Raw genomic sequence first — 13,909 nt, forward strand, 5'->3', positions numbered from 1 at the left:
AGAATGTTTGGCTGTCATTACAGGCTGTGTGCTACACTATGTGTTTGTGAACATAAGTGGATTTGGTCTTGGCGTTTGTGAATGAGTCCTGTGTGATTTCACAGAATAGCCTTATCCTTTAGAGGTTGCCAATCTGCCAATGCGTTCATACGCTGATGCTCTCAGTCAGCGGTTGATTTCCTAATTTGATTTCAGACTGTAAATTGCTTTGTCAGTGTTCTATCTGTCTATCTATCTATCTATTCATCTATCTATCTATCTATCTGTCTGTCTGTCTGTCTGTCTGTCTGTTTATTCATTTCTTTATTTATTTGCTTGGTTTTTTGTTTGATTTGTCAATTGATAAATAGTATAAATTCTCCTATCACTGTTGCAGCCTGTTTTACAGGTGGCAACAACACTTTAGACTTAGACCACTTTTCTCGGAGTGAAAGTCCCAAAGAGGTAACTGAGTGAAGTCAGTCAAGCTGCGTGTAAAGCTGTATCTGAACAGGGCTGTCGCAGAAACATACGTCTGTGCTTCAGTGCAGACACTAGCAGAGTGATGATGCTCATTGTGTGAGTGCTTGACCAATCAGCTCTTTGTAAAGTGGAGTAATGTGGATGCCTTTGAGCATGTGTTTCTGAGTGTGTTATGATATAGTATCGATTGCTGAATATATACTGATAAAGACAAGGTGATGTACTGTATGTTTATATAAATGTGTAACATTCACACACAGCATTGAGCTCTGTCCAGCTCTTGAACCAATGCTATCTTGTCATGAGTCAGATGTTTCTAGAAGCTGTCCTTTACTGTCCATTTGTTTTGGAGATATGTATTTGTATTTTGCAACTTCACTCAAGAATATGAATTGGTAACTTGCTTGCTCTTTTGCACTCCTAATCTCTCTCTCTCTCTCTCTCTCTCTCTCTCTCTCTCTTTCTCTCCCTCTCTCTCTCTCTCTCTGTCTCTCCCTCTCTTTATTCTTACTTTGTGTAGATTTATAGCTTTAAAACACATCCCTGAGATTAAGAAGAGAAGCCAAAGTTATAACCAAAGTCACACAAACCAAAGAACTACCAGACTCTTCATCTAAGACAGAGACAGTGCAAGAAAGAGAGAAAGAGAGAGAAGAAAAAAGAAACAAGCCAAAATGAAGCTGGAACCATCTCTGGGCGACATGAGTGAGTGGAGGGAGGTGGACTTCGCCCGCAACTGCACGTACATCGTTCAAGACCAGGCGTCTGACCCCAGATTTGGCGTTCCCAAAGCAATGATGTCTATCCCACGTAACCTGACCTTCGAGTACGGTCCAGACAACGAGGTACACTTCAGTTCTGACATTCATTCCCCTGTATGCTAGCATGAGATTTCCCCCACATACACATTTTATATTCCCTGATGTGCCTGAACTTCTACGTGTGTGTGTGTGTGTATTCCACATGTTTAAGGACAAATGTTATTAAATGATACTTGTTTCCCATGAAGCAATTGAAGAATTATGATTTATGATATATTATTGACTCTGCAGTCCACTATTGGTCAGTGGTATTGATGCTTACTGACAGGGTACTGGATCTTGGCCAATCACGCTGAGCGTGACCAAAGTTGGGCATTGCATCAATTCCTGTGCTTTCCCACTCTCATTGAGTGCAAAACAACAAAATACCGCAGGAGAGCATTCAATCAGCGCTCTTACTAAACAAAACTGTTTTACAATGCCAAATACATTGCTGGTGGAATATAGTCCCTGTTTTTTGAATGAATGACTTAAATGGTATTGGATAGTTGTTTTGAGTGACTCTTTTGAAAGGGGGCCTAACTGGCGCTGTGACTTCACTCCTGTCGACCTGTGGGTCAGTGAGGTGTTGGTGTTGGTGACTCAGTCACTCAGAGGTCAGGGATCAGTGGTTGTCTGATCAGGTAACCTGGCCTCCAATTTCGCTAATCGCATCAACGCTCGCTCTCCACAGGTGAGCCCAGCTTACGCTAGTTATTTCCCCTCAACCTTCTCCGTTAATAAGTGTGTCATTCAGTGCACTCCTCTGGCTTCAGAGGGATTTATGAAAGCTTATCTTACTGGCTGGAAAGTCTCTCACGATGAGGCACGAGGCCACGATAGCTTTATGTTTCTTTTTTTTCGAACCTCGAGACGATTTGCACTGTGCGCAAGTTCCGTTTTCTTTTCTGACACACTCGGAGATCATATTTGGTCACACACGTACACACACACACACACACACGCACACGCACACACAAACACACACACACACACACAGAAATGTTGGTCTCATAGCCATTTGTCACCTTGTCACTTTGCACCTTTCCTGTGGTTGTCTCTATCTTCCTTCCTCCATATACAGCTCATTTCACTCTTTTTTACCCCATATAACAACTCACTTCACCCTCTCTCTCTGTCTCTCTCTCTCTCTCTCTCTCTCTCCCTCTCTCTCTCTCTTTCTCTTTCTTTCTCCCTTCTTTGCAAAGTCACTGTCTTGCTTACTTACTTTACCATGTGAAAAAGTATTAGTGTGGTTATTTGCTGAAACTGGGGTGGGTGGATAACTTGGTTTGAGGTCAGAGGACTTCACACATCTATTATTCATCTGTGACTGCTATGATACTATTTCGAGCACACATCAGCTAAGGAACTCTTGGCCTTTCGCTCAAGTGCATCTGATAAAATTGCACGTACACTGTACAAAGCGCTGTCTCCTGTGTACAGCTGAGAAAAAGTACGACAGGAAAAGAAAGCGCCAGGGATATTTTTTTTTTACGTTGCACTTTCACATTATTTGCTTCAACAGACTCTCTGTTCCTCTTTCATTGACCCACCACTGACCTGATTTGCATGAACTCGATTGCATCTCGTCTCTCTTCTCCTGCTGCATCAATATAAATACACTTTATCTCTCCTTTTGTATTGTCATCACATTCATTCGCACTCTAACTACACCGTAATTCTCTCTCCCCCTCTCTCACTCTTTCTTTCTTTCTTTCTGTCTTTCTTTCTTTCTTTCACTGTAGTATCCACCCCTTCAGTATGTAAAGAGGCAAACAAGTGAAGATTTGTGTATAGACAGATAGATAGATAGATAGATAGATAGATATATACTTATAGGAACCTTCTTTTTCTACACAGACCTATGAGTACTAAGAATACAAATATAGGTCATGAAGGACTGCATAGTTCCTTTTATCAGGATTTTTTTTTTTTAAATATTTCTCTTGCTAATTTCTCTTCCCTGATGGTTCTGTGAAATGAGCACTGGTAGCCTCTGTCTTTTGACTGGAAAGCCCACTTCCTGTGAGCTAATCAGTTCCACGACTTCCTGCTCTTTGTACATTTTTTACGTGGGGATGAGTCTCCACCTGATAAAGAAAAAGAAAAAGAAAAAAAAAAGGCCGCTAACATTTGGGAAGTGTTGGGGGTTTCATCTCTCCTCACTTCCAGTTATTGTTCAGGGCTTGTGAAAGCACAATTGTCATTGTGTGTTTCCAGTGTTTGTGGCATCTTTTGGGGCCAGACCACGTCATACATTTGGAAATACATAAGAGAAAGAGCTTGGTTTAAAACCAAGTCTTTTTTCTTCTTCTTCTTAAATTTTTTTTGCTTGTTTGCTGTTTTCATTTCTGTAGAAGAGAGGTCAGCACAGCATACAGTAAAAAGAACAAAATAAATGCCAATGATCTACCCAATTCTCTCTCTCTCTCTCTCACACACACACACACACACACACACATATAAACATACATATCACACACACATATATACATGAGTATGTGGTATGTGTGTATATGTCTATACAAAGACATACACTCACATATACACTAACACACACTCACAAATGAAACACAGATATAGTTCGGACATGGAGAGTGTTAAATGCGGGGTAGAAGTTTGGGGTCTGCATTAACTCCCACCTTTTAGTTTTGTGGACGAATACATGGCAGATGGGATGGTTTGCTACAAATTAAGGAGTGAGAGGACATGCACACGCGTGCACGCACATACAGACACACACACACACACACACACACACCCACACACACACAGAGCCCCAGGGGAAGTAGGTTAAGTCTTAACGATTAACTTTCATTTAGGGCAGTGAGCACTGAAGCTCCTGACTGAGAAAAGAGCTATTCTGAGATGTGTGTGTGTGTGTGTGTGTGTGTGACGTAGTGGCGTTGGTCCTGTAAAGAAGCGACACTTGTTGTCCACTCCGCTCACTCCTTCCTCCCCCAGAAGCCTCTGTGAATGGTTAATCTCATAGCCTCAGCACCAATTAGTTACGGAACACTAACGAGGCACAATTCTCCTGTCAGGTTTACTCTCGTCTCCTCGCCCTTCAGCATCCAAACCCCCCCCCCCCCCCCACGCAACGGATTCGTCTCTTTTCTTCTCTCTCCCTGGCTCTCTCTGCATCCACACATGCTTGTTTCCTTTACTTTCTCCATTCTGAAGTGTGGGTAACTGGCAGGGATTTCCCTTAGGTGAACTGGAGCTGGGCCAACACGCCCTCGTCATATAACTGCTTTCCATATAAAGGCATAAAGTTAAACAAGTGTTCCATCTCTTCTCTGTCAGGAAAGAAGAGCGTATATATGATTGACTTCAGAGGGATGGGGTGTGTGTGTGTGTGTGTGTGTGTGTGGGTGGGGGGGGGGGGGGCGGTGTTTCTCAATGCCTGTCCTTTGTGACACATGCTCTCTTTCCGTCAGGACTATCATTTCCTTTTTTTCCCACAGTTTTTTCCTTTTTTCCCATCCCTCTCCCTCTCTCTCTCTCTCCCTCTCCTTGCCCTTGCCTCATCTCTGTAAAATTTAGTCAAAGTCTGGTATTGTTTGCTTTTGAAGGATGGCATTGAGTTTGCTGGGCTGACACTAATATTATAAACAGTGCGTGTTGCAGCGTCTGACCAGCAGGGGCAGCACTTAGTCAGGTTAATGTGAGGTGATGGTGTCTTGTCAGGCTAGAGGGTGACTGAACTAGGTTAAGGGAAAGTGTAACTCTCTTAATTTATTAAATCCCTAACTGGTCAGTGTGTCAGTTTGGGCTCACGAACACAGTTGTCCACAAGGCTCTGGCAGGGATGTGTCTCTGAACAAACAGTTCCAAGACATTTCCTGGTCATAAAATGTTTGATATTTGGCTCTAAGCAATGTTTAGTTGATCAACATTCTTACTGGGATATTTATTCTTCCTAACTGAATTCTGGACTTAAAGTAATTTTATCTGTTGGTTAGTTGTCTGACTGGCATTTCAATAAAACCAAATCTCAAAAATAAAGCATCAAAACAAGTTGACTGACTGACTGACTGACGTATTGATTGATTATCCTACACAGGTGACTGGTGTATTCAGTAAGGAGTACATTCCTCAAGGGACGAGATTTGGGCCTCTCCAAGGAGATGTCTACACCAAAGACAATGTTCCCCCTGAGGCCAACAGGAAATACTTTTGGAGGGTAAGAATTCAAAAGTGGCCTTTGCACATATTACACGCACATTTATAAACAAGGATGCTATACCTGTTTCTGTGTCTTCCAGAGAATTTCGCCGGAAAGTGAATAGGCACGCACACACACACCTTAAAGTATTCCTATGCACTTTTTTCTTTCACACTCACATACACCCAATCTTGCATCAAACAGCGATGCACACAAGGACTGGCTGAACAGACAAGACTATTTGGTTGGGCTGCTTTTTCAGAAAACAGAGTGGAAATACTCAACAATCTTATTCTACTCTGTGGTGGATTCCAGTGTCTTGTGTCAAATCATTGATTGAAGGGAATTCACCTGCTCACCTGTTAAAAAAAAGAAAAACAGAAGAAGTTTTCAGAAAAGGATGACATAAACACTTGCTTTGTGGGTAATGTTTTGGGGAAGACTGTGTATTGTGTTATCACTTTCATTGTCCTATGAGATGTGATGGTTTGCTCTACATTTTTTTTTTCATTTACACACTCACATACATGCATGCAAGTGCTCACAAACACACACATGCACACACACACACACACAGTAAGAGAGAGAGATGAGAAACCCCAGCCAGCACACACACACACACACAGGCATGCACACATGCACGCATACGCGCACACACACACACACATACACATACATACATACAGACACACACACACACACACACACACACACACACACACGCACACTCAGAGAGAGATAAGAAACCCCATCCAATAGCCCAGTATGTTTGTGTGTGTGTGTGTGTGTATGTGTGAGACTTTGGACTTTTCCTTTAGTCTGCCAAGGCTTTCTTTAGTCATCTAAGAGAGTTTTTTTTTCCTTTCTTCTGGCACTTCCTGAAAATCCATGGGGGAATTTATACACTCTCTGACTTACTCTTAGGCTATGACGGTTCACGTGACAATCTAATGACAGGTGTGTGTACGTGGTCAACACAGGTGTGTCATTTTGTGTGCAAAAAGGGAGATTTCCTGCGAAGTGTTATCTCTACATTTCTTCTGTAACAGGTCTTGGCTCCAAAAGGGTTTGTTGCTGGCTCATGTATAGTTTCAGTACAATGTGATGGCCAGACTGATGATTAAAACACTACTGTAGTTACCAAAACCAAGTAGAACACGTCTAGACTTGCCAACACAGCGGAGGAAGAGAGAGGAGAGAGAGAAGTGAGAGAGAGAGAGAGAGAGAGAGAGAGAGAAAGTCACGCCCACACAACTTATAAATGGCATTTCACCGCTGACTTAATACCACAACACGCGCACATACATCAAACAGACACTCCCTCTGAGAGACACGGAGTCATTGTCACAGACAGCTGCTCATAAAAGTAATAACAACACCCGACGAAGAGAGAGACAGAGAGAGAGAGAGAGAGAGAGAGGGAGAGAGAGAAAGAGAAGCAGAGCAGAGGAGAGCATTGGATTTCCAACACACATTCTGTACATGGCAGAGGTGAACACAACTTTATTGTTTACTTATCTTCAGACACACGTTTAATGGATTTTCAGATGTGTTTAAAAGAACTGACAGGGTGAACTGTGACTGCTGTTTTGAGCCAAAGAAACCGACTCAGGTTGAATAACATCAGTAGATCTGGAGTGGTGAACTTCATTTGACAGCTTGAAAACTTAAATCAGTTCTACTCGTCTGTGATTTTATGAAGTGTTAAGTGTTTGTTGTTCATTGGGCACTGATCATTAATAAATGATGATCTTTTTCTCTTTATCATTTACAGACAAGTTGAACATGATTTTTTTTTTTTAATGATTTTTAGGGAGAGCGTTTAGAAGGTTATTTCTGAATCAGATCAGGCTTTAATATCAGTTTATCTGTGATTTATACTGTCTTTTTTTTATTATTGCTGCGTTTGTATTTTATATGACATTTAGAATTTATCACTTGAGATTTGTTACATGTATACCATTACTTTATATATCTTTAATTCAGAATGAAAACTAAAGATTGCTATATTTAAGAGATCTCAGATGTTCAGAATCTGTTTATTTGTGATTTACTTAATATTTCACATGATTTAATGTTTGCTGTGTCAGATACCTTTTTTTGTCAAAGTGTGATTATTAGATAAGGAAATGACTGCATTCTCATATGATAACAGGGTCATTCAATTCAGTGTAGTCATATCTCTCTCTCTTTCTTTCTCTGTCTCTCCCCCTTTCCCTTTCCCTTTCTCTCACTTTCTCCCTCTCCCACTCTCTCTCACTCTCTCTCTCTCCCACACTCTCTCTCTCTCTCTCTAGATTTACTGTGGTGGGCAGCTTCACCATTTCATTGATGGCTATGACGTGCACCAAAGTAACTGGATGCGATACGTCAACCCAGCACACTCCATGGCCGAGCAGAACCTGGTGGCGTGTCAGACAGGTCGTGACATCTACTTCTACACCATCAAGCCAGTGGTGCCGCAGCAGGAGCTACTGGTCTGGTACAGCCAGGAGTTCTCACAGAGACTGTGCGGTCAGGCCGAGGGTCATCCGGAACAACCCAAACCCAGTGAGTCCAACTCACACCATTCATTGACACCGATAATCTCTCTCTCTCTCTCTCTCTCTCTCTCTCTCTCTCTCTGTCCCTATACTGCTGTGATTCCATGCTGAATGACTTTGCAAAAGTGAAATGCGCGAGTGTGGGGTTTTTTGTTTGTTTGTTTGTTTGTTTGTTTTTTTGTTCTCACTCAGCATTGGCGCTGTCAGGCTATGTTTCTTCATCACCTTTTATCATCACTGATCACTTCTTACTGTCTTTACTTTTCTTTTCATTACCTCTTTGTAAAAGTTGTCATTACCGTCTTGTCTCATTCTCTTCCTCTGTTGTTGGTGTCTCCCATTCCTCTCTGGATCCATTGTCTCTCTTTTTCTTTATCCCCCTCTCACTTACATTTCAGCCTTTTTGCACTTTTGTCATTCCTGTCCATAGACAGTGGGTGAAAGGGCGGACGACTTACAGACATTCCAGAGCATACAACTCTTGGTATCGTTATGTCAGTGTTTGCATTAGATCCTCCTTAGAGTGTCAGCGCGTGTGTATGTGTGTGCTTTCATGCCCTGGAATGCGCACGTGTGCGTATGTTCGTGATTCCCTGAAAACTCGGGTTATTAATAGAGGCGTCAAGTCTTGTTTAGATGAGTTTTGTTGTTATAGGAAAAATGGTGACCTTCCTGAAGGGGGTCTCTCACGAAATAGCCACATACTTTACTGATCCATAAACGGGCACTTCCGTTTCTCCGTTGCGGAAAATAATTTATGACAACAGTTAATGAAACATTTCCTCCACTTACTAAGATACAACATATCAGTTAATCGTCACGATTCCGAAAGCCACTCTAAATGGATTGTCATCGATTTGTCTACTTAATACTGGCTCAAATTTTACAAAGCACAATTTGGCTATAGGGATATACTGTCGTTTGTGGTTATCGCTGAAATGACAACGCAGGGCCTTTGACGGATTGACGCGCGCCAGGACAACTTCTTTGTACTGACAAGGGAAGAGACAATGTCTTTCTCATGTGGATAACATCTGTCAGGCAACAGCCGTTTGACACTGTGTGTCAGGTTCCTGTCTCGACTACACTCCCTCTTACGGGACAGGCATTGTTTTGCATTACGTTAGCCTACCTGACTCATGCTGTCATTCACAATGGCCTTTGAGCCTTCTCTGATGACGCGTTCACCGTGGATATAAAGCCTAATTACAAAATACATTAACCAAACTGGAAATACAGTTTCTGGAAACGTTATAGCTCTCGTTAAAAATGTGAAAACTGACCTCTATAGCCGTTCAGCCGGGTAGCGTAAACCCAAGTAATTTCCTTTTTATGATTCACAGAAGCTGGAATGGTCAGCGCAGACTGCTCACACGAGATCATACTTTCGAGAACATACGCTGTTCTGTACTCCTTCAAGTTGTTACGTTTCGCTTTGGGCAGTTATTAAACAGTGCAAACGTTCTCTTCTCCTCTTAACACTGTTAATAGGAAGCTATATTACGAAACCTGACACCTTTAAGGAGACTGTCTAAACAGATATCAGTACGATCTCTAATTAATTATATGACTCAACGTTGAGTTTTGTGCAGTCATCTTCCCCTCTCCGTGGTGATCATTACCTGTGTATCTGACTCATAGAAAAAGCGGTATATGTCGTTTTTGGCCCGAATTTGTCCAGTGAAAAAGTCTCATTCAAGGTCTAAAGACAGGTTATTTTGTGTTTCTACTTGGTCTCTTTCATAAACTGTAAACTGTCAAACCATGCATGTGATGTACTGCGACAAAAAATGAAAACACGTTTTAATTTTGTGTACTTGTACCCGCTAGGGGTACGGGCTAACGGGCTATTTGGGTATACCATCAAAAGTAGTATTCATGCAGTTCACAGTGAAATTAGTTAAACAGTCCTAAGAGTAAGGTGACTAAGTAACTCTGGCCCCATCTCAGGTTTCAGTGTTTTATTTAATTTTTTTATTCACATCGATTTTTTTTATACATCAGTTAATATTATTAGGTAATTAGTAGATATCATATCATGTTTTTTAAAAAATCAAACCAAAAAAAAACTTGTTACAGAAAGAGTCAGAATTGCATTTCTTAAACAAGGTTAGCTATTTTCGCTTTCAGCTCTACGGTACGGAAATGCGCATGAGACAGTAGCTGTAAATGTTGTAAGAGAGTTCTCCACATTGTTTTTGAGGAACCAGTTCTCAACCACACTGGCAATAATCTTTTTATGCAATACTTTTCTTCCCATCTGGTTGTGAGAAAAGAGTTATGCCACATTCTGAGACCTAGCTTCTTTTCCCTGACTCACACACTTTGTTGTTTTTTGTTTTTTTTCTTCCTTTTTTCTTTTTGGGTACGGCTAGTTTCTGTGGCTTTCTGTTTACAACATGTAATGTAGAGAGTATGGGGACCATTCAAATCTTGACCTTCATCATGCTAGTTTTCACTCTCTCTCTCTCTTGTGTGATAGTGGTGATATAGGATTTTTTGTGTGGTCAAAGCCATCTGGTGTCATGGTGACATGGTGTAGTTTCTGAGCGAGAAGTGATCTGTCACTCAGCTCCTCTTTTCCGACACACACTCCCACACACACCCACACACCCACACTCATTCACACAAGCATACACATACATGCGGACACACACACACACACACACACACACACACACACAGTTAAGACTAGGTAAACTCCCACTCAGAGGGTAGTAATCAAGGTAATCACTGATAGCAGTACTATCACCTAGTCAGACAGAAACCATGCATATATCTCTCATCTGTCTCAATTTAAAACTGAAAGTATAAGCGTTTACCATAAGTGCACCCCAGAGGGAGAGGTATGAGTGGGTGTGTGACACGCATGTTTTGTGAGTGAGCGTGTAATGTTCTATTACGATTCATCTGACATCCCGTTACACTGAGAATTCTTGACCGAAAATGTGCAAAAAAAAAAAAAAAACTGCCAAAAAGACATCATTGATTTACATCTTGTGTGAACCAATCAGACAGTGAGATGCGGCAGAGGGAGAGAGAAATAGAGAGAGAGAGAGAGAGAGAGAGAGAGACAGAGAGAGCGAGAGAAAGAGAGAGAGAGAGAGTGTCATACGTGAGGTTAAAGTGTGAAACACACTATTCCACATTCGGCTTCACGCTTGATGTTCACTGGCGTTTGTTTGCACCCACATAAACTTTGTAAAACCTGCTTTTTAACAGGTTTTTTTTTTTGTTGTACTTTTTTGTTTCTGCAGAGTACATGCACAGCGATATAGAATCAGAGATTCAGAAGCAGCATCTACCTCACTTGTCCTGGTATTCTAAGCAACCGCAGAGTCCGTTCATACATCGGAGCGAGGAAGCGAGTAAGAAGGAGGAGAAAGAAGACGAGATGGATGAAAAGATTGATGTGGAGGCTCTAGAGAGGGACACTCCTCCTGACACCCCCGAGGAGCAGGTTGTAGACTTCAGCAAGAAGATTTCTCCCTCTGAGGAGGAAATGGAGGAGGAGGAGGAGAAGAAGAAGGAGAAGGAGAACCAGCAGGCTCAGCCCATCCGATCCCTGTGCACTGAGCAGAGGGAAATGGTTTTGGACACCCACCCCTACCCTACACCTTCCCCCCAAAGAGATATCCCACTCCACCTCCATGGTCTCTATGGCCACAGGGAAGGGCTTGTGTCCTGTCCCCCTCTGAATGCTCCCAGGTCTCTGCAGCACCCCTACCAACTTCTCCCGCCACCCTACAGCTCACCATATCCTCACCTCGTCCTTCCCCGGTACCCCTCTTCTTTTTCACCAGTGCTGCCACCTAGGGTTCCCCTCCGTTATAATGGCTTCATGGGCAACGAAAAGCTCCCTTACCCCTCTGTGGCCCAGACTGGGTTGCTGCCCGCATCTCTTCCCTACCCTGTCCCGTTGCAGGGGGGTCTGAAGGAGCATCTGCCCAACACCTCTCCACCTCGAGGGGCGCCAGACACTCCTGAACTGTCTCCCATGTCGAAACACTCACCGGGGTCTCTGCGGGAGTCTCCCTCAGGCTGTAATGAAGCCATCAACCTCAGTGTCATCATGCCCAAGGGCGGCTCTGCCTCCGCTTCGCCGGCCGTCCCCGGACACAGGTCGCTACCTTACCCTCTGAGGAAGCAGAACGGCAAGATCAAGTATGAGTGCAACGTCTGCTTTAAGACCTTCGGCCAGCTCTCCAACCTTAAGGTGAGTGTGTGTGTATGTGTGTGTGTGTGTGTGTGTGTGTGTGTGTGTGATAGAGAGTGGTGTATATGTGTGTACGTGTATGTGTGTTTGTGTTTGTTTGTGTGTGTGTGTGTGTATGTGTGTGTACTTGTATGGGTATGTGTGTGTGTGTGCGCGCGTGTGCGTGTGTGTGTTCGTGTAGGTACATGTTAGTGTCTGTTGTACATGTGGAATTGCTTTAACGTCGTGTGATCCTGTAGGTTCACTTGAGGGTCCACAGTGGAGAGAGGCCATTTCAGTGTCAACTATGTAAAAAGAGCTTCACACAACTAGCCCATCTACAGAAACACCACCTGGTACACACAGGAGAGAAACCACACGAATGCCAGGTAAGCTGTAGCTACGTGCAAGTCAGAAAGAAAGAAAGAAAGAAAGAAAGAAAGAAAGAAAGAAAGAAAGAAAGAACGAAAGAAAGAAAAAAAGAAAGAAAGAGAATAGTTTGTACAAAAGTCTGCGCTTATACTTTTCCAGATGATTGCATGCCATTATCATATTGAACTAATGCATAAGAACACACACCCTGTGTTTGTTTACTCACAGTAACACTTTCACCTAGTCCCTCCCATATTTTAAAAAAGAATATCAGTGCTTTGTCATTTATAGTACACTAAACCGGGTGTGACAGTTCCATCAGCATTGACTATGTTCAGGTTAATGACGCAGTCTCTTTGTCAAAAAAACCCCCCCCTGAATTTAAAGAAAAGGCTTGTGTCTGGTTGACTGCCTACACACCAGGCCGAAGTCTGGGTGATAATAAAGACACCAGCGAGTTGCTATAGAGATTTAACGAACTGCTCAGGTATGTCAAGAGATACGCTAATCCTTTTTTTTTTCTTTTTTTTTTTAACGTTCCTGCACCACAGGTGTGTCACAAGCGCTTCAGCAGTACCAGTAACTTGAAGACCCATCTGCGGCTACACTCCGGCGAGAAGCCTTACCAGTGTAAACTGTGTGGCACCAAGTTCACTCAGTACATCCACCTTAAACTGCACCGCCGACTGCACAGTGCCCAGGAACACCCACACAGGTGCCCGCAATGCGCCCGCGCCTTCCTCCACCGCTTCTCGCTGCGTCTCCACCAACGCTCGGGCTGCTGCCGGCCCGGGCACTCCCTCCCCGCCGAGCTCCGACACGCGGCGCAGTTGTTGGAGCGCTTCGACGCCAGCCCGGAGGCCGAGGAGCTGCCGGAGAACCCGGCGGCCGCTCAGGTGGACGCCGCCTTGGAGCGTTGGTTGGCCCACAGCCTGGAGGGTAGGGAGGGTAAGGAGGACCAGATGGAGACCTCCATAGTCAAGGCCCTGGTCGCCGCCCGTCCACCTTCGACCCCCCCGACCGGCGGTTTCACACAGAACGGATTGATGCCTCCCCACCACCATCAGGAACGTGCTAGTGTGGTGCATTTCTACAACAGGCCCTCTGTGAAGACCGAAGAGGAGCAACGATGAAGGAGGAAAAGAAAAAAAAAAGGGAGGGTGAAGAGAGAGGGACAGTTGTACGAGGAGATACTTAGAAACGCAGAAACTTCCTTGTTCTAAAATACAGCCAAGGGCCATTTTCTTTCTGATGCCAAATAAACACTCCTTCCCTTTTTGTTTTTTTTTTGTTTTTTTGGTCGTACGCCAAAAGGAAGATCGTTCAAGAGATGGAGAAAATATCCAAGTCAAAGAGAGTAACACCA

At 43.4% G+C, this 13,909-nt stretch overlaps 1 protein-coding gene across 1 annotated transcript; it reads left to right on the forward strand.

Moving 5' to 3' along the window:
• Positions 1 to 1,136: 1,136 nt before the first annotated feature.
• On the forward strand, positions 1,137 to 13,676 carry prdm1b (PR domain containing 1b, with ZNF domain). The gene is made up of 7 exons (XM_030788541.1): positions 1,137 to 1,307; positions 5,332 to 5,451; positions 7,731 to 7,983; positions 11,234 to 11,459; positions 11,553 to 12,192; positions 12,432 to 12,560; positions 13,095 to 13,676. Exons 1-7 carry the CDS (start codon positions 1,137 to 1,139, stop codon positions 13,674 to 13,676), a joined length of 2,121 nt encoding a protein of 706 aa, XP_030644401.1.
• The last annotated feature ends 233 nt before the right edge of the window (positions 13,677 to 13,909 follow it).

Source organism: Chanos chanos, chromosome 12, assembly GCF_902362185.1.
Source record: "Chanos chanos chromosome 12, fChaCha1.1, whole genome shotgun sequence".
Taxonomy (NCBI): Eukaryota; Metazoa; Chordata; class Actinopteri; order Gonorynchiformes; family Chanidae; genus Chanos; species Chanos chanos.

Bases quoted from the DNA above. Each gene is read 5' to 3' on its own strand.
- prdm1b (XM_030788541.1), top strand. From the start codon at position 1,137: ATGAAGCTGGAACCATCTCTGGGCGACATGAGTGAGTGGAGGGAGGTG. The intron at 1,308-5,331 runs GTACACTTCAGT...TATCCTACACAG, and splicing joins AGTACGGTCCAGACAACGAG to GTGACTGGTGTATTCAGTAA. The intron at 12,561-13,094 runs GTAAGCTGTAGC...CCTGCACCACAG, and splicing joins AGAAACCACACGAATGCCAG to GTGTGTCACAAGCGCTTCAG.